Raw genomic sequence first — 23,271 nt, 5'->3', positions numbered from 1 at the left:
ATAAATAAACAAATAACGAGGGGTTCAGCAAATTTTGTCGGTTGAGGGGAAACACAGATAAGACGTCCGAAAACGCAAGAAGCATCACTCCCACTTACTTCCGCCTTCGCCGCTGTCTGCCGCGTGGGGAGGAACTATCTTGACTATCGGCGGCGCGGCGGCTCTGGGCGGAGCTTGAATATTGAACTTGTTACTGTTGTCTACAGTGATATCATAACACTGCAATATGAAGACGCGCTGATATGACCGACACCCGTCTCCATCCCTGGGCTAAACACAGGTCAGTAAGGACACTGCACAGTTCACCTGCTGCTCCCATGAGCATTTCATCTCTGAGGAGCCGCCGATGGAGCTAATATTTGTCTGCCATAGCATCAATCTCGATCATTCTGTAATGTCGTCTAAAACGCTTACTTCCTTCCCGGTGATTATTTCACCCCAATCATTAACGGGAAGCAAACCGTGGTCATTTTTTAACCGTGTGACTGAGTAAGGTCAGGAGATCTGAAACGACGCAAGACAAAGCTAAGCTAACCCTGTTCATTCAGAGATGACAGGCAAATCACCACCCAAAGGGATGTGTCATGAGTTGCCGAAATTAGTCTTTTGCGGGATGTAGCCTGATGCATTCCTATGTCATGGTACAAACATAGTTTTTGATCATGTTTAAGTACAGCAATGCGGTGCTGAGAGCCAGTAAATGCAACATCCAATCCATTTTAGAAGCATCATGTTGATCTGTGATAATATGATACTTCACACTGTTATAGAATATGAAAACCAGAATTTGTTGCACCTGGTCAGCAAGTTCAGACACATCCACACTCATTCACACTAATTGATTGGGAGTTTGATTGAACTGGAAACCCGGCTCCATTATTGTGTTACATGTCCAGCTCACTTCCTTATGGGGTCGTGTGACTGCAGGTAGAAGTATTACCATCCATCTCCCCTCCCTTTGCCTAGATAAAATCAGCCCACATTTTATGACTTCCTGTCCTCTGTAGGTGCTGTAACTGGGGCAAAAGGAAGGCATGAGGAATAAAAGGAGGAGGAAGGATGCCAGCTGAGCCCCTCATCCGTCTGCAACTGCCACCACTGCCAGCATCAAAATAAAGGAACACAGAAAATGGCCCAGTCTGTGAGGAGGCCCGAGACTCTGGGAGCCATGGACCACGACTCCCAGAGGGACAAGACCAGGACCAGCTACTTTGGCAACGTCAAGACCAGGTCAGGCCTCTAAATACATGGATTACTGGAAAGAAAAACAAGGGGGGAAAGCCCTATATAGACATGTGACAAGTTTGGCTGGCGTTTGCTTCTCAGATTCAAGCACAATACAATCAGGCCTTTCATGGTTCTGTTAAGATTGAGCACAAAATGCACATTTCCATCAGCTGTTTTCGTCCCCGGTCACTGAAGGACTCCATCAAAGAGCAGAATGTGGGTGAGAGCTGCAGCATGTTGCCAGGAACTCACTTCCCTGGCCTTCACAGACAACTCCCACTCCCCTATAAATAACTCTGATTGGACCGTGAATGCAGCACGGTACAGTGATTCACACTTCAACTACTGTAAACAATGAATGCCTGAATCCTGACAATTAAAGGGAGAGTCCACCATAAAATAGAATTTATGTTTCTAGCATGGATGTTCATTCTTGACCATAAAGAGCAGCAAGTACAGAAATAATCTGTCTGAATGAAGACCATTGGTTGAAAGCTAGTATGTGGACCTTTGAACTTTGTTAATTTAGATGTTTAATTGAATATCATCTGCATAAAGTGATAGGATGCATTTGTCTGTGTGTCCAAAATCATTATAATGACACAATATTCAGTTAGTCCTTTAATGGTTAGTCGATCGATAGAATATGTAAGTGCGCCTACTTTGATCAGCAGTCATTAGATCATCAGTCATTTAATCAATAAAAATGGCAAATATTTGATGTTTTCAGCTTCTCGAGTGTGCAAATGGCTGCTTTTCTCCACTATGCCGTATAAAACAAGACATTTTAACACGTCACTTTGGGTTCAAGGAAATCTCAAAGGCCACTTTTATTATTTAATGACATTTTTTCAGACTAATTGATTATTTGAGGCCATGCCCTCTTTTCCAGTGATGTTGAGTAAGAGTCACAGCACTATGTTTAGCTCTGAAACCAGATTCATGAGGACTTAACAGACATTCTTGAGAGGAATGATTTGAGCTGATTATTAGCTCATGACTCTGGGACTTTAGCAAGACATGACAGGTTAGAAACTGGCTGATAAATCATTCTGTCTGTTTCTTCCTGCTCCCTCCCTCAGGCTCGGTTCAAAGCTCCCCCCTGGCGTCTCTCAGCCTCCACAGTTCGCCCGCCGGCCCTGGGAGACTCAACCTCAGGCGCGGGTGATTCCCGAGCCCGCAGCCGGCGTGCAGCGTCAGAGCCAGCCCGTCGTGGGCCGGCCTCTCAGCCACATCCCCCACATCAGGAACCCCAAACTGCGGCAGTACTACCTGCGAGGTGCTCTTGCACTGTTTGCATCAAGTGGCTCTGGGCTGAACTCCAGCTTGATTTACATTTTATAATTCTCACTCAGAGACTGTTGGCCATTTCACAACTTTGCATAAAGTTATTTTCAGACACTGAGGAATGGCAGGCATTTGAGCTGTCGAGCATTAATGCTGTTAGGAAGCGGTGATGAAGCACTGCTTCCTCATACTTGTGCTGTGCTCAGGATGTTTTGTCATGAGGCAAGACAGAATTTGATTTTTCTTCTCCTCGCAGGGACTTCATGGGATCTAAACAATGCTGCAGTGAAGCAAGAGCATATGGGAGGACCGTCAGGTGACGGCACAAGCAGCGGGGTGAGTCACATGCTTCTGACTTTTCGCACTCTATTGTGCTTCTTGTGTGCCTTTAGGAGCTCAGCTGTGGGAACAGGTAAGAGGAGAATTGGGAAGTTGGACAGATAATTGATTTATTGCTTTATTTATTGCTCTGGTCAGGTATGCTCGAGCAAGCGTGTTGCAGCTGGTAATTGGTTTCACAATTTATGGTCTTGAAAGGGTTTGATAAAGAACGTCCAATGTTCAGAGCTGTTCTCGAACACGGTGGGAAACAGGGAATGTATATTCAAACGTTTATTCTGAGGTGTTTGTCAGCTGGGTCTGCCTGTCATAGTCTGTGTTATCATGAATCTGGAACGGACGTTAGTGCTTATGACTAAGAGCATGCTTGGAAATTTACCACCTCATCCTTCATCGTCATCTTTTCTTTGCTTCTTCCTTTTTTCTTCTTCTCCTCTTTGAAACTTCTGTTAAAAATTGCTGGATTTGACTTGAACACTTTAGTGACAGTGTGTTTTAGGTTTCTGAGCTGAAGAGGAAGCACACAGTGTTCAGTTGCCAGTTGATTAGGGACACCTTGCTAACACAGCAGCCATCCAACGAAGCGCTTTCGAGAGGTGTTGATTCAACTTTTATTTGTTTCTGCTGACTTGCGTTGCATTACTCTGAGAGCTGTCTCTAATGTTTTTAGGGAAGATGAAACAGTAGAAACATCCCTCAGAGTGTATGTTAAGATTGATAGTCAGGATTTTACCTGCACAACGTCCTTGTTTTCTTCATGAGCACCTTGTGTTTGTAGTCTCATGGATTGCATGTTTAAAATACTGAAGCACAGCATCTACACGTACAGTAGGTGGCTTTATGCACCTTTAAAGTTGGTTTTCCATCAGCCAATAAACACAAAGTAGAAGAAGAACTAGCACAGCACGCCGTGATCGGTTATCTCATCGGTATCAGCCACGAGGAGCAGGTCGTTATGGGTTATCGGTCTCGGCTGAATGAAATCCATATTGTGCACTCGTAACCGAAAACAGTGTTCGTCCATATACTGTATAGAGCCAATGTACAAAGACACCCGCATATTCACAGCCACACAAAAGCCGTTTTTCTGCAGCCTCATAATCTGTCAGCCGGCAGTAATCTAATTTAGTTCAATGGTTCCATCTGTCAGTGGACGACAGTTGTGGCACTGACTCTTCAAACATTAATATGCTTTAGTCACAGATTCACGTCGGATCTGATTTGCTGATTTATAGTAGAAGCACGCAGTGAGATCCGCTCGACAAATTGCAGTGGGTGTTTCAGCCCGTAATTGTATCAAGCAGCTGTTAGTGGAGCTCTTCGATGCTGCATTTAATGTCCTCTCCTGCACTAAAAACGAACCGTAGCGTCTCTTCGCTCCCGCACAGCTGAGAGGTTTCTTCTGCAGGGTGCAATGAGACAAATCACAGCTTTGAAGACGGATGCAAAGCAAACTGAAACATCTTATACAAGTTTGAGGAATAACCTAATGGAAATGTTCTTGTGTTTCAGGGTCTGCCCGGGGCCACGGTGTTCAGCGTCTCATCTCAGTTCGGCACCATCGGTGCATCCTCAGCAGAAGAGGGCAAAATGTTTCACCGTCCCTCCCGCTGCTCTTTGAATTTACCCCCCTCGTCTGCTGCCCTCATCCCCAGAGAGGTAAGAGTCTACTGTGAGCACAGGATGGCGCCTGACACTTACTCAGTGTGTATGTTACGTGTGTTGAAGGATGGAAATGACGCTGTTTGTTTTGCTGCCTGATGCCGACTGAATTTGAAATGCAAAACAAGACCTTTCCGCTGGCAAGCACTCAGCAGGAAGTGTGTATCTTAAACCCTTTCAGGCAATCGATACCTCACCCTCAAACCTATCTGATCTGATAATATGCGCTCTTTACTCACTGCCATGTATTGTAGCTGAAAAATTATGCTTCCAGCCACAAATCTACAACCCTCATGCATCACATGGAACTTAGATGTGACTACAAACAAAGAGAAGTGGGGAAATGCAGGCCTGTAGAAAGAGGAAGTAGTTGCTGTTGTCTCCAGGCTTTATCTGTTTCATTGTCAGAGCTGTTCTTATCATGGCTTCCACTTTGAAGCAGCTGGTCGTCCCGAAGGGAAAAAACGATACCACCGGTCAAGGATCGGCTCAGCCAGAAGTGGACTCGGACACTAACCCGAAGCGAGAGGAGGAGGCGGATCCGGACTCTTTGGATAAGCTCGCTGCTCAGCCTCAGTCCCCCTCGCCAGAGGCAGAATATGACAAACTACTGGTGAGCAGAACAAAGCAACTGACTTTACTGTATGATTTTGTTTGAGAGTGATTAAATCAGTGGTTTCCAACCGTTTTGACTTGTGACACTTGAGCCCTTTTGTCACAGGTCACCTTTAAACTTGTCACATGGTTTTACTGGAGCTGTTCAAATCAATCCATTATTTCACAGCAAAATCAAACATTAGACGAAGGTCCAGAAAACAAACACGCGTAGCAGAAGTTTTCTCTTCTTTTCTGCCTCATTAATTAGCTGTCGACCCCTCATTCTCTTGTCTTACGACTCTTTAGAGGGGCCTCTGTTTTCTAGCCCCTGGACTAAACCACAAACTGTAAATAAAGGAGGTAAAACCTGCTCCAACTCCACCAGCTACAACAGTAAAATGCTGCTCGCATACAGTGTTAATACATCATATTTCACTGCATAATGAGTACTTTTACTTTGATACTGCAGGTACATTTCACTGATAATACTTTTGTACTTTCTCTTGGACAGGATTTTTGATCCATTTGACTCTGGTATTTTAAAACTGTGATCGTGGTGCTTTAACTTCAATAAAAATTCAAAGAGTCTGATGTTTGCTGCTGTGCATTCAGAGGTGAGTGACGGTGGTGCAGGTGCTCCACAGTCAATATGATATTTTAGTTTATGAAAATAGATAAATCAAAGCCACAGAAAGGTCTACAGACTGTATCACATGAGCGTGTGCTCATCTTTTTTTGTGGTTATCACGCAGTCATTAACTGCGGTGAAGAAAAACGAGCCGAGGAGGTTTTATAATGGATTCAGATGAACGGAGCGTGTTGCTGTGGAAACAAGCACCAAAACAAGACTCAGTCATCACAACGATGCAGCGCTGAGTGCAGAGTGAACCCAGGAAGACACAAAGAACGACATTATGTGCTTTTTGGGTGCAGAAATCTTTTTGTTTCCAGAATTGTGTCAGCGAGGGAGAGTCAGACTCTGACAGCTGAAGGTCGTATGTGAAGGACTTTACTTACAGCAGCGTGATGAGCTTGACTCCAGCTCGAGACTGTGGAGCTCTCTGTGAATGACTGCTTCATCACATAGAAAATTAGATACAGTGGACACAAAAATCGGATGTTTTTCCAGGGCTGCAGTTTCAATTAACAGTCATTTTCATTATTGATTCCTCTGCCAATTATTATTTTGTATTATGATGATTTCTGACAGACTTGTTTTGCCTAACAGTACAAACCCAAATATATTCACTTTACAACAAAAAAGAAAAGAAAATCAGCAAAACGGAGGGAGAACCAGTCTTTTTTTTTTCTATGCTTTCTGTAACATAAATGGCCACTCATTTATCAGATTTGTTGTGGATTAATCATATCTGCTCTTAGTTTATCATGAGCGCGTTTTGTTGTGTCGCTGACAGGACGTGGAGGCGGTGCCGATGCCTGATGGACAGCTCTGCTTATTGGCCCTGCCACCGGAGTGCTGTCAGGGGGAGGGACCAGAGGCCATGCAGTACCTCAAACTGTTCTGTCGCTACATCACAGACCGCAAGGTGGGTGTGAGCAGCACGCTCGGTTTGCTCCACCTGCAGATGTCTTCAGGCCAATGCCAACACTTCCTGCCTCTCTCTCTCTCTCTCTCTCTCTCAGGGTGTGGTTTCAGGTATCCTGCTGGTGACCTCTAATAAGATCTTCTTCGACCCGTGTAAGACTCATCCTCTAGTGAAGGAGCATGGCTGCGAGGAATACCTCCTGTCCTGCTCTGTTGACAGTCTGGCGTCCGTCTCCTTCTTCTCTGACATCTCACATGTTCACTTCAACTCGTCCCAGCAGAGGTCAGCAGTGATTCACTGGTCCACACACAGACTACAGGCTGCAGGAAGAGTCAATGTAAGTGTTTTTTTTTCCTTTTTCTTATTAGGAAGAAGGGAAAGAAAATCTTCCAGAAGTTGAAAAGTGCCAAAAGGCGAGCAGGCGGCTTCCCAAACCAAAAGGGGGAGTCAGCTCCGGCTCTGGAGTCTGTGGCTCCATCAGAATTGTCCAAACTGGCTCTGAGCCTGACCAAAGAGGTTTCTGGGGAGGAAGAGGAGGCAGAGAGCAGAGACATGGCGGAGGCTGAGGGGGAGCTTAATAGCAGCCGGCTGGAGGTGCTGTCGGAGGCGTCTGTAGGCGTCCTGGGCGCGGCTGTCCTGAGCAGCGCCGCCACCTTCTGCTGTGGAGGTCAAGAGGTGGCGAGTAAGCTGCAGCGCTCGGATGACACAGAGAAGTCCTGCATGAAGAGTCAGACTGCAGGTGCGAATGTGAATCATGGTGATGGTTTGTTTTCTTGGTTTCATTCTCTTTACTGCAGCTCTGCCCTTGTTTTGCTTTCAGTGCCTCGGAGGTCCTCAGCCGGGAGTCCCGGGAGTCTGATGTTCGTGCGGCTGCGGGTTCAGCCGTCTGCGGGAAAGAAAAAGGGAGTGGGAGGCCTTCAGCTGGGGGCAGCAAAGACTTTACCCAGAAAGGATGCCTGGCTTGCCCTTTCACAAGACAGGTACAGCAACGAACGGCAGAGAAATGTGCATGAAACAGAAGTTTGAATGGGTGCATTTGGGGAACTCACAAGAGACAGATTTTAGAAAATTAATGGTGATAAAAAAAACTGAAATGACTTAAACCTCTTTGGGAAAAATTACAGTGGACTTTGATTTTTTAGTTGAGGTCCCGTCCGCTATAACATGGAGGGGGCGGGAATTATGAGCTTTACTGCAGCCAACCACCAGGGGGCGATCATGATGTTTTTGATTCTCTTTTAAGTAGCTGTCATGTTGTCCATCTTTACATGCAGTCAGTGGTCAAACAGCATTGCGTGTGTGTGTGTGTGTGTGTGTGTGTGTGTGTGTGTGTGTGTGTGTGTGTGTGTGTGTGTGTTTTCTCTCAATGAGAACTGGGCTGTGATTTGACTCAGCATCACTGCCTGCCATCATCATCCAAACTGAATGTTTTCAGGGTCATATTTCCTCGCCGTACGTTTTACCGGTGCGTCACTTTCTCCCCTCAGAAACTGATCCATTTAGTGTGACTGCATCTGAGGGAACGTTCGCTAGCTGACAGGAGAAAAACCTCTTAGTCTCTACCTGATGTGTTGTCATTGGCGCAGTGATCATCGTTGAAAGTGGCTGTCCTGTGAGACATGGCTGCTGAATAATACTTGTGCCTCATCTGCAGTCTCCAGTTTTCGAGCAGTCTAGCACAGAGTTACTCATAAATCTGATTAATTATTTAAATCCTGTGACACAGCACCAGACTCGTCTGTGCCTCTTTTACCTGCCACATTGGTCAAATATTACACACTCAGTTTAAAGCGTCTCTCTTGGAATAACTCAGCGACCGTCCTCTGGACTTCTGTGATCAGAGGAAGTTGGAGAAATTTCCTCACAAGCGTCTGTCGTTACGCCCTGAGATAAGTGTTTCAGTGCTTCCTGAAGCCAAAGTTCAGCTAAGAATATATCATTAATGGCATATACCCCCCCCCACATTTCCCATAGTGCAACTCAGTGGCATCTTTAATCAGACTGTCCCCTGAAGACACATCCAGTTTGTAATTCAGGTTTTCTCTTTCAAGCTTTACATCTTCAGCCGAATATTTACATCTTCCCTCGGCTTGTGAAGCCCGACTGGCTCTCTTCAGTTGAATATTTACTGTCTCTGTCTGCCTTTGTCCCTCGTCGCTCAGTGAACATTATCAAAACATTAACATCACCTTCACCAAACACTGTTGAACAGCGCCGGGAGGAAACTAAATTCGGTCACTAAAGAGCTGCACTTCATGACATTTTTGAGGCACTCTTACAACTATTTAACTAGACACACACAGAACTCGAGAGTTGAGTATTTACATTTTATGCTTCTTTGTACTTATATTTCATAGGAAATGATGGACTTTTAATGCCACTGCATTGAATTCACAGCTAGTTACTAGTTACTTTTTCAGAGTTTATTGACAAAACAGTTTACATCAGTTTACAAAAATGATGCATCATTGTCATTATCCTGATATTTTAACAGAACTAAATGATCTGAATACTTCTTCCTCTGCTGCTTTGTGAATATTACACCCGACCAAACACTTCCTCTCGAAATGTTTGACCCTCTTTAAGGTTTTGAAAAAGAAAACTTTATTGTAAATGAGGTTAGAGATGTGTAAAAAAAACTAAATATCTCACTAACTATACTAGACTTTTCTGCAAGTCTGGACGTCCGTCTGCAGGAGCTGCTCCACCTCAGTCAAAGCAGAATTACTGGTTTGAGAGTATTTTCCTAAAAGTACATGAAAAGCAGGAGCAGCGTTCAGACGTCTCCTCCTGCTGGTGTCTCTTCTCTCCGTGTTGAGCAGCTGTTGGTGTTGTTTGTCATTTCAACGCGTCTGAGCCGCTGCTTTTCCTTCCCGCCGCAGCTCTGACGAGCTCTATGCCTACCTGACACACTGTCGGCCAGACTTGTGTATTCTCGAGGGAGGGGAGGAGGAGGGGGAGGCGGACCGTGACGAAGAGGAGTTTGTGCTCATCGAGGACAAAGAGGAGGAGGAGGTGGAGGAGGATGAAGAGGTGTTTCAGAGGCACCGCGGCTCAGGGGACGACTGGGAGGTGAGTGTGTTCAATTTCAATCTCACGACCAGAAATGCATTTGATTGTTAATAAAATGAGTTCTCACGCCGGTCAGTGTCCAGAACAAACCGGCTCGGTTCGTTTAACGCTTCGCTGTTTTTGTGCAGATGGTGTTGATGGAAGAGAGCGGGGACAAGCCCACCCTGGTTGTTGACAGGGATCCTGAAGGACTCGGTAACATTGTGGAGAGCAGCCACATTTTAGAAGCGTCACATGTCAGAGAGGTGAGTGTAACTACACGAACTCCAGTATCAGCGCGGTGTGAATGCTTAATGTGTGAAGTCCCTCCTAAGCTCTCAGTAACTACCCGCTAGTTTCACACTTGGGAATTTCTAAATGTTGCATCATGAAAATTTGTGGAGCTTTTCTGATCCTTCTCCAAAGAACCATTTTCTTCCTTTCAGAAATAAAAACTACTCTAATAAGTTGAAAAGTCATGTGGGCGGGCTTTTTTTTTAGAAGGCTCTAATTGATTTCAGTTGGACTTTGACACTGAAGTGTTAGGAAACATCTGATCAGTCAAGAAAAAGCCGTTCTGGTCTCTATAGTTCATGATATATAGTTCAGCTCACCCTCGGCTCCACCTCTTTGCCCATTTTCAGATTAACTGGGAGTTTGGTGGATTCAGGAACTGTTAAGATTGGAGCTTCACAGCGACTCCTCAGAAACCTTTGGAGACTAAATCCATGTTTTATACAGTCTAACATAAATATAACAGTTTCAGGGTGATGCACTGTTTCTAAATGTAGGGATGACTTAATTAAGCCCTTTAGAGTTAGAAGTAACTATGGAGCGGATTGTTTCACAGCTTATATATTAGCATACTCGTTTTGTCAGTCAGTTCAGTCAGCTATTCAAGAGCTAGCTACACCTGGCAGTGAGGAGGTGTTAATGTTTAACTCAATGTAAGAACAGCCTGAGATAAATAAATCTCCATTTAGCAACAACTCCAACTGCTAAGCCAAATTCAGAAGAGCTGGTGCACCCGGCTAATTCGGCGTTCATTAAAGCATGAAGATTCCTGTCTTAAAGGCTGAGTTTGGGTTTTTTAAAGTGGGATGTAAGAGGTCCTTATGCACAGTCGGTGGATTCCTGACAGCAGGTGATAATCAGCACGCCACCCGTTTGAAGAGAAGCAGCTGGAGTCTGAGGGCAGCAGCAACACATGTATTTTAAACTCTCCCTTTAACTCCCACACAGATGGTACCTGTGTCTGTAGCTTTTAGATATCTGTTCCTGTTAATGCTCCTTCCTTCTTTTCTCACTTGTGTCAAATGTTTCTCCCCTCCTTTAATCTCAGCTTTGTAAGGAGCTGCCTCCCAGGACAGTGGGCCACACCTGGCAGCTGGCTTACAGCACGTCCCGCCACGGCGCCAGCCTCAAGTCTCTGTACAGAAAACTCAGTGCCACGGACTCCCCTGTGCTCATTGTCATCAAGGATGCGCTCGATGAGGTAAAACACGCTGCGTTGTCTCTAATATCAGTTAGAGATGTTGTTATATTATTTTTAACTGTCGCTGTCTCCCATGTGACTTTCCTTCGACAGATATTCGGGGCCTTCCTCTCTCACCCTCTGAGGCTCAGTGAGACTTTCTACGGCACAGGAGAAACTTTCCTCTTCATGTTGCATCCTCGCTTCAAGGTGTGCTGTGTGTCGGTGCAGCCAACTTGTATAAACTCTGTTTCCAAAAAAGTTTGGTCGCTGTGTAAAAAGGAACAGAATGTGATACTTTTTAAAACACTAAAAGTCATTTTTTAAAGGAAAATAGCACAAAGACAAGATATCAGATGTTGAAACTGAGAAATGGCTTTGTTTTTTGAACATTATGTCCTCATTTAGGATTTGATGCCAGCAACACATTTCACAAAAAGTTGGGACACTGGCAACAAAAGACTGGGAAAGTTGTGAAACGCTAAAAGGAAACACCTGGTGGAACATCTCACAGTTAATTAGGTTAACTGGCAACAGGTTAGGCACAGGATTGGAGAGGGAGGGGTTCACCACTCTGTGACAGACCGTGCTGGCAAACAGTGCGACAATTTAAGAACAGTGTTTCTCACTGTAACATTTCAGTTTCAATTACACTTTCATTGTCTGCAGTACATAATATCATTAAAAGACTGAGGGGCTGAAAACCAATCTCGGATGGTCGTGATCTTCAGGCCGTCAGACGGCACTGCAGTGAAAACAGACACGGTTCTGTAGTGGACCTCACTGCATGAGCTGAGGAGCACTTCAAAAACCATCATGTGTGAACTCAGTTCATCACTGCAGCCACAAATACAAGCTGAAACTCCACCATGCAAAGAGGAAACTGCATATAAACCAGATCCAGAATGCCGCCGCCGCCCTCTCTGAGCTCATTTAAGACGGACTGAGACGACTTTAAAAACTGTGTATATTTGTGAGGGCTCCATTAAGGCTGAACCATATCTACAAGTTTTGGAGCAACATCTGCTGCCAAGTAGACGACGTTTGCTTATTTCAGCGAGACAAAGCCAAACCACATTCTGCATGCAAGAAGGGGAAAACAAGCCACTTTGAAAATTACATCCATTGGTAGGAGAGCGCTTTCCCAAACGCTCACAGTGCCGTTAAAAGAAAAGGTGATGCAGCCGAGCGGTAAACATGAGCCTCTCCCGGCTTCTTTGAAACATGTTGCTGACATCAGAGTCATTTTCAAACACACTGAAATGTCTCTGTTTCAACATTTCTTGTGTTGTCTTTGTTCTATTTTCAGTTAAAAATGGCTTTTCAGTGTTTCAGTGCAACTGATCACATTCTGTTTCCATTCACATTTTAGACAGTGTCCGAACATTTTTGGAAACAGGGTTGTAACATATCTGATAATAGCATGAATTCTGCATTTTGTGCAGTCAGAGTGTCTCCTGTTTGAGAAGTGTGATGGTTGTTTTTGCCTTTGCAGTGCTTCAGATGGACTGGAGAGAACTCCTTTTTTATTAAAGGAGACTTGGACTCCTTTGCCATTGGTGGAGGCAGGTAATGCTCTGTCCCACTTTCTTTCTTACACTCTGTTCTGTCTGAAATCTATTCGGCATGTGTGGAAAAAACAGACATTTCTCCTTCTTTTTTCCTGCAGTGGTCACTTTGGTCTGTGGGTGGATGAGAATTTGTACCTGGGTCGCAGCAGCCCCTGCTACACCTTCAACAACTGCTGCCTCTCAGAAACCGACGACTTCCGAGTGATGGAGCTGGAGGTGTGGACGTTCAGCTGAGGGGCCCGAGCCGAGCCTCTCCTCGACTCGCTGATCAGCTTTATCAAGACGGCATTTATCACTGAACAAAAACAAATAACATTCATTTCATGGTTGCATCCATGTAAAAAAAAAAAAAAAAAATCCACCACAAACTGCTGGATTTGTCCGTGTGATTCAGTGCTGTGGATTGAACAGAAACGAAGCGAGCGGGGCTGATCTCGAGCAGTCGGGGTCGGCGGTGGACTGTTTCATGGTTGACTCATTCCTGCGGCTTTGGCAGCCAGACTGAGCTCAGCTGCACCGTGTGGAGCTGAACTGTGAAGAAACTGGATTCCTCATTCTTGTACGGAGTGAGTTACGAGTCCCAGAGACTGCACTTTGCTCTCAATGTGAATCAGTAGCTTCATGATCTCTCCTCATTTATCATGTGTACATGACGGAACGCCTGTCCTCAGAGGTAATGCATGCCCCCACTTTTATAGAACTTTGCTGTTAATGGTGGAAGTTTGAAACACACGTTAGTCTTCTTATGAGCAGATTCCTCTGTTGAAAACCGCATGTGCAAAGCTCCCAGTCCCACAAATACAAGCTCCCTTTATCAGACGCCGATCATTTTTATGGGTTTTTATCAATTAGTGACGCAGACGGCAGAAATGAACGCCGAAAATAATCGCGCAAGACCACTCGAAGCTTCTCAATTGAAGAACATCTGCACTTGCAAAGGATGTTAGAGTCTCATTCATGACTGTTCGGAACTCTCCTCATTTCAGAAAAAGCTGGAGAAGTGCTTCTGATTAATGCATTCAGTCATTCAGATGAAAGAGGAAAGCCTCATCCACTTTGCTTACATTGTACAGTATTGTAGATTAGTTAATAAAAATCAGCACAAAGTGAATATTTAAAAAACTTCTGTGATTGATTCTTGAACAGTAAAGTGTGTGCCGGAAAAACACAAGTCAGTTTATTAAGAAAAAAAAGGGGTTTATTTCACCTTTATGAAAAACATGGCACTGGTAGGTGAACAGTGTTTTCCGCCTAAAGGCTCCAAGCTGTCAGAGGCTTCACATGGAGCGGACCTCGTATGACCGTTGCACATTTATAAAGTCACATTCCAACTTAACGTTATCCTCTTTGATCACACTTCACTGTCACTGTTTAAAATAGGTTTTCTTCCACTTCACGCTAAAAACAAGGGGACCTGAAGAGGAAGCTTCTTTTTGTCTCACTGGAAAAAAAAAGTTCCATTGAGACATTTTGTGAAAATATACTAACATTAGGTCCAAGGTTTCATCTTTTTTTTTTTTTTCCCTCTCGTTTGGCTAAAGACACAAGAAAACACATTATTTTGACCAAACAATAGTACAGTTCAAGAATCAAACAATTTTGCAAACATATGACCGTTTGATTACATAATAACACATAAAGCATAAATATGAACCTGTTGGATTTACACGTGGTCTTTGGTGTGGTCACATCATCCGAAAAACAGGAAATCTGTCAAATATTCAACATTTGGTTTCAAACTCAGAACGACTGAAATAATCCTTTTATGTGCCACAGTCCAGTGCTGTCTTTCCTGCTGCTTTCGTCCCCCGAGACGGAGAAGGGAGTTCCCTCCAGCAGCCTCAGCAATGACATCAGGCGTCGCCCGGCCCACAGAGAGCTTTCAGGCAACGTCTTCACAAGCTGCTGAAACACTGCTGAGGAGGCAACGCCTGCACCCGCTCCGTCTCCGGGTTCGCTCCGCAGCACCGAGGCTCGCTCGTTAAATATTGCACACGCAACACCGGGGAACAAAAGAAGAAATATGGCAAGTTTCGTGTGCTATGACGCGTTTGATGTCAGCAGCTACAAGCAGAGAGCAGAGAGCAGATCTAAGTGTGTTTACATGTCTGTTACTGCTCAAGAGTGCAAAGCTTTCGTATCTCATTAAAATATATTTGATTGACAGTAACAGCAGGTTAAAGAGGCAATATTTCCCTGTTCATTTCTACTGATTTTGTCACAATACAAATGCTGTTTAGAAAACTTTCTGACCGAGACGGAGACGCCCAAATAAATAGTAGCAAAGAGGACAGAAGGCAAAAAACGTTTTCCAGCTGCCAACACTGATGAGAAAGCGTCTCTACATAATTGTTGGAGGGTTTTTCCTTATCTTGGATCCCAGAGGAAGGACTCTGTTCCTCACCACACAAATTACTGTGCCAGATACTCCTTGGCTTTCTCCAACCCCTCCTTCAGGAAGCTGATATAAGTGGACGTGGAGGGGTCCTCGAACCCCCCAGAGAAGCTGAAAGTCGCTCCTTCCTCCTCTGGCTTCATGGCCGTCTGGTCCAGGAAGAAGTTGGCATTGATGTGGTGGACCTAAAGCCAAACACAGGAGGCAAATGATTGTCTTAACAGGGGAACTCCAGCTAGACTAAATCCAAATTTAGCTTAACCCAGTTAACAATGATTTACTGGATGTTACATAAAATGTAGGCTGATAAAATATTTACAATAGTTCCATTAGGGAGTGCCACCATCATCTCCACAGGGAAGTTGTACTTCTCCAGGTGTAATCGAGCCTTTTCACTCAACGCATGGTTCTGCTCATCAGCCTGTTTCACAGAAGAAAGTACAGCAGACTTAAGATGTGGAAATAATTAAAGGAAATTGACGATGAAGCATTTTTTCAGTCGACTGATTACTGGCTGAACTGCTTACCTGCATGTTCTCCAGCTCTCTGACCAGAGACCAGCTGCTGATGAAGCTCTGGTTGAGCAGGGCCAGGACGGGCGAACTTTCCAGGACCGTCTCCCGGAGAGTTCGCCCCGAACCTGCAGAGGTGTGACAGGCGGGAGACAGAGATGCTGAAAAAACACTGAAAAAACTGTTGAAAACGGCTGATTTCAGGACTCAATGGTTTTGCTTTTGATGTGAGTCATAACTTTTTCTCGTCACTGTGGCAACAAGTGACAGTAAAAAAGCCACAGTGCCAATTCCAAAAATGTTGGGACGCTGTGTAAAACAGTAACAGTAAGATGTTTCTACCGACTGAAGACTAAACTATTTTCTCCCAGTCTGCCTGCAGCATCTCTTGCGTAAACCTGTTATAATCATTGTTTGGCTGCAGCTCATTTTCAGCCACGTGATTTAAATCTTTTCTCAGCTCTCAATAACAGCGTGCAATGCTGTGACATCGACGACATGCTCGTGCTCTCACCTCAGCAGGACTGATCGTCCAACGCTCCCCAAAGCAGAATGGAATGCACCAGTTTATTCTCTGCTTCAGCTCGCTCGAAGGCCTCTGAAAAGGGCAGGTAGGACACCTGGGAAGGAGCACGGTGAGAAGAATGACGTGGCCGTGTGGAAGCCAACAGTGAGTCCAACAACAGCTTCATGATGTTTACCTTCTTGAAGGGGTAGAAGGTGACATCCAGGCGTCGAGCGGCTTCTTGCCGGCTGAGCTCTGAGGTCCAGTGGATGTCCTCGAAGACGAACTGGATCTGCTCGCCGCCGCCGTCTCGACTGTCGATGATGTTGCCCTCCTCATCCGTGATGACGGAGGGGGTGGATGGGCCTGTGGACTGCAGCTCCAACTGCAGACATATTGATGACTTTTTAAACCAATCAAGTCTCATGAATAAAACATGACAGGCTTTGAGCTGTGGGCTTTTCTTTCATGAGCAAAGAAAACAGTGACGGGAAGCATTTAAAGTCCTGAAACAAGACACCCAGATGGAGAATAATCATACTGAATGAGTTGAATTTTAAATTGTCTTAATGACCTCAAACTAAACTCAGCATAAATGAAAAATTCATACAAGGGGCTCCATCATGTGGCTTCACCATGATAAGAGCAGGAGGTGCCGGGAAATCACATAAAGAAATAGAGAAGCCCGTCGCCCGCACCTGTGGCAGGTATCCGATGTCCACCTCCATGTTGCTGCTCTCACTGGCGCCGTACAGCCACTCCATGTCCACGTTCAGAGACCTGGGACCCAACAGGACATTTCACACTACAGCCACAGTAGCTGACAACAACACGCTGAGTGGACAGTGTGTAGAACGGATTTACCGGTCACTGGGGACGTAGAGGTGAAAGTGTCGGACGTGAGACGCGTCCTTAGACAGAATAATGTTGCCGGTGAACTGGCCCGGGGTGAACCAGAAGGGAAAGTCTGGAACATCGTTGAGCTGGAACTCAGCGTGAATCCTGCAGAGGTAAAGAGTCGTTTGTAGCACAGCATGTGTTCAAAGTGTATTCGACTGTCGATACGTGACAGGAGAGGCTTGTTCCAGCCTTTAAAACGTCCTTTTCTCGTGTATATATGACATCACTGCTGACTTTTCCAAAGCAAAGCCGTCATCTGTAGATTGATTGCAAACCTTCCAGGCAATTATAGGCTTCACTTTTATAAACAGCTTTCTATTTGCTAATGCTACATCACTGTCACGTGGAAATGCATGTGTGAGGCCCTACAGTACTTTCAACTGCATTAGCACACCGTGATGATGTAAAAAAAGTAAGGTGGACTCGCTGGAGTGGATCAGTCTCTGCATGCTGATCTCAAACTGAACCTCATGGCTGCCTGCCAAAGACAACGTTACCATTAAAATTCATAGTGTGCTATGGATATTAGTCAGCGCTAATGTAAAGTATGCTGAATTGAGTATTTAATGGGCTGAAAGAAGAAAAAGCACCACCACGGTCTTCCAGGCCTCCTGCTGAACCGCTCCTCACCTGAACACAATGTCATAATAAAAGTCGTTGCTGGCCCGAATGCAGGCGACTGTGCCCTGAGGAGCAAAGCGTGATTTGATGAAGGGCCGAGGGTGGAACATGCTCAGCAAGGAGTGGATGAGAACCTGCGGCGGGATAAGAGCAGCCATCAATACACAGTGTGATTATCACTAGTCTCACTCCAATCAGACAGTGAAGTGGTCTTTAGGGTACCTCTTTGCCTTTCGGTGAGGGAGGGTGGTAACGGTTGTTGGGCAGGTACCCGGTGAAGATGTTGAGCTCGCTCGGAATCACCCACCACGTGTCTCCCACCTCGACCTTGTTCTTCGGGGGCAAGAAGACCCTGAACTGGCCGGCGGAGAAGGAAGAAGAAGGCACTGCTGGGCTCTTCCAGGAGCGCAGCCCGCTCAGAGAGCTGTGAGACACCTGCAAGAGTCAGTTCTTCAAAATGAGAGGGGGCTTCCTCAAAACAACATAAAGCTAATTCAGTTAATTCTCTGCTATTTCATGGTTAATTTACTTCTTGGCTGCTTGACTTCCATATTTTGAATGAACTGCATCCACAAAGAGCTGACTCAGACTGAGAAAATGCAATATTCATTAATACTGATTGAATTAATTCCTAATAACCTCATGTATCTTGCTGAATAAATAAAGTTTGTGCAACTTTTCGGAAATGTGAATGCGTGACTGTGTGTGAATCCCTCGGTGCAGTGCATGTGTCTTTTATCGAAGCCGAGCCTGTGCAGCAGTCAGGAGAAGGAGTTTGGTCCTGTCTTACCCCGAGGAATCCATCCTTGCTTTTTGTCATGGAGTCCAGCAGCAGAGGCTGCATTTTGGCCTCCAAGGTCAAAGTCTCTCCATTGGGGTCATGGATCACTTCCTCCTCAAAATCCACCGGGGGTGTAATTCCTGCAAGGAAGCCACAGGGATCACAGCCAATGTGGGTCAAATTTAAGCCATTGATTAAACAGCACATGAGGCAAGAAAGATAAAGTACCTGTGAGTTTCTCAGCAATGGGTTTGAACTCCTCCGGACTGAGATAAAGGTCATGGTCTGCGTCTAAGGAGGAGAAAAGAAAAAGGCCCTCGGCGCCCAGAGTTCGAACGCTCTCTTCCTATTGGAGGGACACCAGCGTTAGACTGATCCTTCACCTCATGTTCACATGCTTCAAGGATTTTCAATGCAAAACCGGGACAGCGAGCCCTCTCATCACATAACACACAAATGCTGGCCTGATAGAAACAGACCATGCATGATCTTCTGCGGTATTCTTAGAAAACACATCCACACTGCTGTGGTGTCCCTGCATTCAGAGCACTGAACCTCTGCAGTCCTGTCTGGATAAAGATCAGCCCAGAGGCCACAGATTCCTCAAATGTGTTTGAGTCAGACCACCCTTTCTCCGACAGATGCGTGCCTACCAGCGCCTGTACAATGGAGGGAGAGGAGGGGGAGGGAGAACAACTTGGAGACCCTCTGTGGCCAAACAAACGCGGATTAAAGCGAGAGGCTGAGTTTTACCAGCTGTGGCACAGATCCAGCCCTCTAATAAAACACCACGGGGTGGAAGAACTGCATGAGCGGTGTTTGTGGATGTCTGACAATGACTCTGAACACCTTTCTGGGAGAACAGTACTGAAATATAAGGACAAAATGTGCCTACAGTAATGTTAATTACAGGTCATAAAATGTACCAAAGTCAATGCAAACTTCCACACACGCGTCTTAACGTAAACGAGCAAATTGTGAGCATGATACGTTTATTTCTCTGAACTGTTTTCAAGCTTTAAAAAAAATACCGCTAAGTAAAGATTAATGCTGCTTTATGAGATTTTTTTAACGTTGTTCCAGATGTGGATCTCACATGGCGTTTGAGGAGCAGGGCATCTTGGTAATACTTGATCCCAAAAGCGACAAGAGGGACAGCGCAGACGAGAAGCAGAGTCCAAAGCCGCTTGGAGATCCGGGATCCAGAACCCGGACTCCGGTGCCCGTTCTGCGGCGAAATTTTGTTCCCATCCTGGGAGGTTGTTTTATCCACGTCTGCGGCCATCCTCGACCTCCACAACAGCTATTTAGACGAGGGCATTGTCGTCGGATAAGGTCCAAAAAAAAAAGCTACCAGCAGGGATCGCTCAGTTTAAACTTTCCCCTTAAAATGTTCAGAATCTCCCGACAGTTCTGTTATCGTGTAAGCCGGCGACGGCGCGTCTTTTCCGGCCGTTACACTCGCTGGCTACAACTGCGAGACGCTAGCTAGCGGCACAGATTTCCTATTTCCCACATCTAATCTGGAACCATATGGATGCGGTTCAGATGCGTCAAGCGAGCGAGCAATACCGCGGAGAAAACCGGATATGTAGCGTCGAGGTGCTGAAAATAAAAGCACCCGTATGTCTGACTTCAGAGAGGCCAGTTTGTGGGTGTGTTTCCTGCAGAGATCGTAGGGGTGAGAGGCAAAACGTCTTGTCTTCCCTGTTATCCACCAACTGGTTGCGTCTTCAAATGTGTTTTCTTCATCTGACAAGAGTCCCCTCTCTCAACGGGATGATACCTCTATTTTGAAAGCGGAAACCGGAAGCTTGCTTACATTCTCCCTAACTTCGCAGATGTTCGGTGCTGGCTCAGTAGTCACATTTAAAGGGGCAGGGTTACCTCGGTCATCCCAGGAATGTCTGCTAACAAGCTTCAATTATAGATGTTTTTCTGCCAGGGAAGACTGTTATTACATTCTTTCCTGCCAGTAGAAGGAGAGCCTTTGTTTCTGCTGTACTGAACTTCAGCATTTCAACATGTCTGTGTTATAATCTTCTACTCACAATGACTTCATATACACTTTATGTAATAAACATCCCCAGATGGATTCACTTTGGAGATGTTGTCAGTATCTGGTGTGTGTTACATTGACAGATAAATCACTGAAAAAGTCATGTCACTCTAAACCTGTCACTGCCAAGTGACAAAGGAAATGCAATGCCAGTCTAATCACCAGGCTAGAGGTAAATAAATAAATAAATAAATAAATAAATAAATATTGAGATCTTTTTCCATTCCTTGAACCATCTGGTTTGTGTTGATTTCCCAAGCTTTAACCACACTGTGTACTCCCATACTGATGCAACCTGGCTGAATCCACTGTATGTTGTAGTTTATTAGCATTCCACACAGTTGCACACATACTCAATATTTACACAGGTCCTGTACATGTTGAGTATAAGGTCAGACTTCCTGATTCCGCCGACAGCAAGACGTCTAACGGCCAGGCTTGAGTGTGTCACAAAAAAAAGCATTTAACAATGCACTCAACGTCTGTGACAGCGAGGGATAAGATAAGCATTATCGTTTCGTTAATGCTTCTGTTTCTGAGTGTCTCTCCACGGGCTGAAGTGGGCAGCTCTCAGTCCATGTCCTCTTCCACAGGCTGCGTCTTCACTTCGACTGTTTTTGGTGGGATGTAGGAGCCCATGCCTGCCGCTCTCTCCGCCTCAGCCTGGGTGTAGGGCTCCTCTCTGAGCTTTTTCAGCCTGAGCGGAGGAAGAAGAAGAAGAGGTACAGCCACAGAGGATGGAGGCCATTTGAGTTTTAATTCCCAGTCCAGAAATGTGAGCGTATAACAGAAGACATGGGTCTTACCGTTTTTTGTGCACTTTACTCCTGAAGTGCTCTTTCAAGGATCTCATATCCACAAAATATCTCCTGCAAGACATTTTAGTGTCATTGTTAAAACTAACTGCAGCATAGTGGTTTATTATAGCATTTATTTAATCAGCTGATCTCAGTGACTTGAGCATAACAGGAGAGAGGAGATAAGACACAACAACACACAACTGGACTCACGCGCAGTGTAAGCAGTAGTGCTGAGCGCATCCTGTCACGTCGTAGTCCACCTCCTGGTGCAGCAGCTTGGCTGCGGTCTCAGGCTTCATGTCCGAGTGGATCTGGTCCAGGTCTTTGGTCCTGCGCTTGGTCTTCCATGTCTTTGAGATGTTCTTCTTCTTGCTACTCCTGTGGCTTCCTGTTTGTTTGGACTTGCCCATGGTGGATCCCGCAGGACTGCGTGAGACCAGACCAGGTGGACTGCGAGGGTGAACACAGATAGTTGGTCAAAGCGTTTTTAGATGAATGTCAGGAGAAAAAAATCAAATCTATCTGTCGGGTTAATCAGGACACAACAATCTGGAGATAAAATCAGCTGACTACTTTCTTACTTGGCTGTCGAGTAAGAAGAGAACAGAAAACCGATCCGACGAAGAAGATTTAAAGCCGAACTTGGTATTTTGTGGCACCAAATGAGGTCTGGTCGAGGACAATTTGTGCCCAAAACAATCAGTGATCCATTAAAAAAGCTTCGTATATCAGTTTCAGCTCTGCTTACCTTTCACACGTGTGGCCAACAGGGACGGATTTTATTTCCGGGTCAAGAGAAGTTAAAGCTACACTTCCTCACCTGTAGAGGGCGCCAAACAGCTCTACTTAGCAAAAAATACATATATAATGACCCAAACTCGCACTCGTATGTAGTTAAGTACAAAAAAAGTATTAAAAGTTAAGCGCGATTTCACAGTTGAATCATGTTATTTTTAGGCTTCTTGGTGAGAGGAGTCATCAGGTAAATTACGCTCGAGGTGTGGCGTTACCTTCCTGTCTAGTTAGTAAATTTCAAACGTCCATGCATGATAAATGTTAAAACAGGGAAGGAGTTGACACCTGATCCATTGGTTTCACATAGTGTTGCTCCCATATGTGATTGGACAGTGTACTCAGAGGAACCCATACTGTAGATAGTGACCATTATCCGCTCTGATGCACGATAAACATTAATGCATCTGGAATTGAAGCGGACAGGGGTGGAAAACATTTTTGGGAAGCTAACTGGGAGAAGTTTAACGAAGGGAGTGATAAATATCTGAACCACATGAATGGTAATAAGACCAATAAGAAAAGGTATTAGAACACTGTGAATCATCCCTCAGAATAAAGGCAAAATAAAGAGGAAGGCAGCACAGCGGTGGGATGATAACTGCAAAGAAGCTGTGAGAAACAGAAATAAGGCATTTAATATTGAAAATAACCCATTATTTTCAACATACAAGAACAAAAAAGCCCGTGGTTAGACAATAATGGGTAAAAAGGGCACACTAAAGAGGGGTTTGTGACTGGATTGGGAACACAACTCCAGTAAATGAGAGGTGTGAGGGATGATCATAAAGATGGGAGGGTGCAGAAGGGAGTGGAGTTATTCAGGGCTAAGAAATGGAAATGAAACAGCAGTAAGTGATGAAGAAAAAGCTGAATTAATGGATGACACTTTCGTTGAGGTGCACAGTTCTAATCATTTGTCTGAGGAGGTGAGGGAGAAAACAAAATCTGAAAACATGGAGGCCTCAAGGACAGTGGAAAATAGATGAGCAGAGTGTTCCACTTACCTTCGGGAAAGTTAACAAAGGCTGCTGGCTAAAACGGGCATGACTGCACCAGGGATGGATGAAAAGTGTTATATGATGATAAAACTTTTAAGTGCAGCAAGACTGAAGAAATTATTTATACTGTATACTAAAGCGTGGGAGGCA

The 23,271-nt window shown here is 45.1% G+C and overlaps 3 protein-coding genes across 5 annotated transcripts; 1 reads left to right on the top strand and 2 right to left on the bottom strand.

Moving 5' to 3' along the window:
- Positions 1-145: 145 nt before the first annotated feature.
- Positions 146-13,574, top strand: LOC143331430 (nuclear receptor coactivator 7). Of its 2 annotated transcripts, none has more exons than XM_076748289.1 (16): positions 146-280; positions 1,008-1,230; positions 2,310-2,506; positions 2,771-2,850; positions 4,366-4,512; positions 4,955-5,128; positions 6,528-6,659; positions 6,757-6,941; positions 7,028-7,398; positions 7,480-7,639; positions 9,542-9,731; positions 9,860-9,976; positions 11,053-11,205; positions 11,299-11,394; positions 12,680-12,753; positions 12,854-13,574. In XM_076748289.1, exons 2-16 carry the CDS (start codon positions 1,130-1,132, stop codon positions 12,987-12,989), a joined length of 2,313 nt encoding a protein of 770 aa, XP_076604404.1. In that variant the 5' UTR covers positions 146-280; positions 1,008-1,129; the 3' UTR covers positions 12,990-13,574. The 2 variants fall into 2 exon arrangements, with proteins under 2 accessions (XP_076604404.1, XP_076604405.1); XM_076748290.1 differs by having other exon boundaries at positions 147-280; positions 4,958-5,128.
- Positions 13,575-13,940: 366 nt separating this feature from the next.
- On the bottom strand, positions 13,941-20,004 carry selenon (selenoprotein N). The gene is made up of 12 exons (XM_076748291.1): positions 19,566-20,004; positions 18,698-18,815; positions 18,479-18,609; positions 17,911-18,123; positions 17,698-17,822; positions 17,032-17,169; positions 16,866-16,947; positions 16,364-16,552; positions 16,177-16,282; positions 15,678-15,790; positions 15,470-15,571; positions 13,941-15,335 (listed from the first exon to the last, which is right to left on the bottom strand). Exons 1-12 carry the CDS (start codon positions 19,752-19,754, stop codon positions 15,168-15,170), a joined length of 1,674 nt encoding a protein of 557 aa, XP_076604406.1. The 5' UTR covers positions 19,755-20,004; the 3' UTR covers positions 13,941-15,167.
- An 828-nt stretch (positions 20,005-20,832) lies between these two features.
- Positions 20,833-22,115, bottom strand: znf593 (zinc finger protein 593). Of its 2 annotated transcripts, none has more exons than XM_076748976.1 (4): positions 21,910-22,115; positions 21,539-21,778; positions 21,335-21,397; positions 20,833-21,225 (listed from the first exon to the last, which is right to left on the bottom strand). In XM_076748976.1, exons 2-4 carry the CDS (start codon positions 21,736-21,738, stop codon positions 21,099-21,101), a joined length of 390 nt encoding a protein of 129 aa, XP_076605091.1. In that variant the 5' UTR covers positions 21,739-21,778; positions 21,910-22,115; the 3' UTR covers positions 20,833-21,098. The 2 variants fall into 2 exon arrangements, with proteins under 2 accessions (XP_076605091.1, XP_076605092.1); XM_076748977.1 differs by having other exon boundaries at positions 22,077-22,109.
- Between the last annotated feature and the right edge of the window lie 1,156 nt (positions 22,116-23,271).

The sequence above is a fragment of the Chaetodon auriga genome, chromosome 14, assembly GCF_051107435.1.
Source record: "Chaetodon auriga isolate fChaAug3 chromosome 14, fChaAug3.hap1, whole genome shotgun sequence".
NCBI lineage: Eukaryota > Metazoa > Chordata > Actinopteri > Chaetodontiformes > Chaetodontidae > Chaetodon > Chaetodon auriga.
This window is presented reverse-complemented; position numbering and strand designations above follow the sequence as displayed.

What these genes read in the sequence shown, in the direction of transcription:
- LOC143331430 (XM_076748289.1), top strand. Translation starts at nt 1,130, where the DNA reads ATGGCCCAGTCTGTGAGGAGGCCCGAGACTCTGGGAGCCATGGACCAC. An exon ending in GCTACATCACAGACCGCAAG is followed by an intron (nt 6,660 to 6,756) that starts GTGGGTGTGAGC and finishes TCTCTCTCTCAG; the next exon opens with GGTGTGGTTTCAGGTATCCT. An exon ending in TTCAACTCGTCCCAGCAGAG is followed by an intron (nt 6,942 to 7,027) that starts GTCAGCAGTGAT and finishes TTTTCTTATTAG; the next exon opens with GAAGAAGGGAAAGAAAATCT.
- znf593 (XM_076748976.1), bottom strand. Translation starts at nt 21,738, where the DNA reads ATGGGCAAGTCCAAACAAACAGGAAGCCACAGGAGTAGCAAGAAGAAG. An exon ending in CACTACTGCTTACACTGCGC is followed by an intron (nt 21,398 to 21,538) that starts GTGAGTCCAGTT and finishes AATGTCTTGCAG; the next exon opens with GAGATATTTTGTGGATATGA. An exon ending in AGTAAAGTGCACAAAAAACG is followed by an intron (nt 21,226 to 21,334) that starts GTAAGACCCATG and finishes TCCTCCGCTCAG; the next exon opens with GCTGAAAAAGCTCAGAGAGG.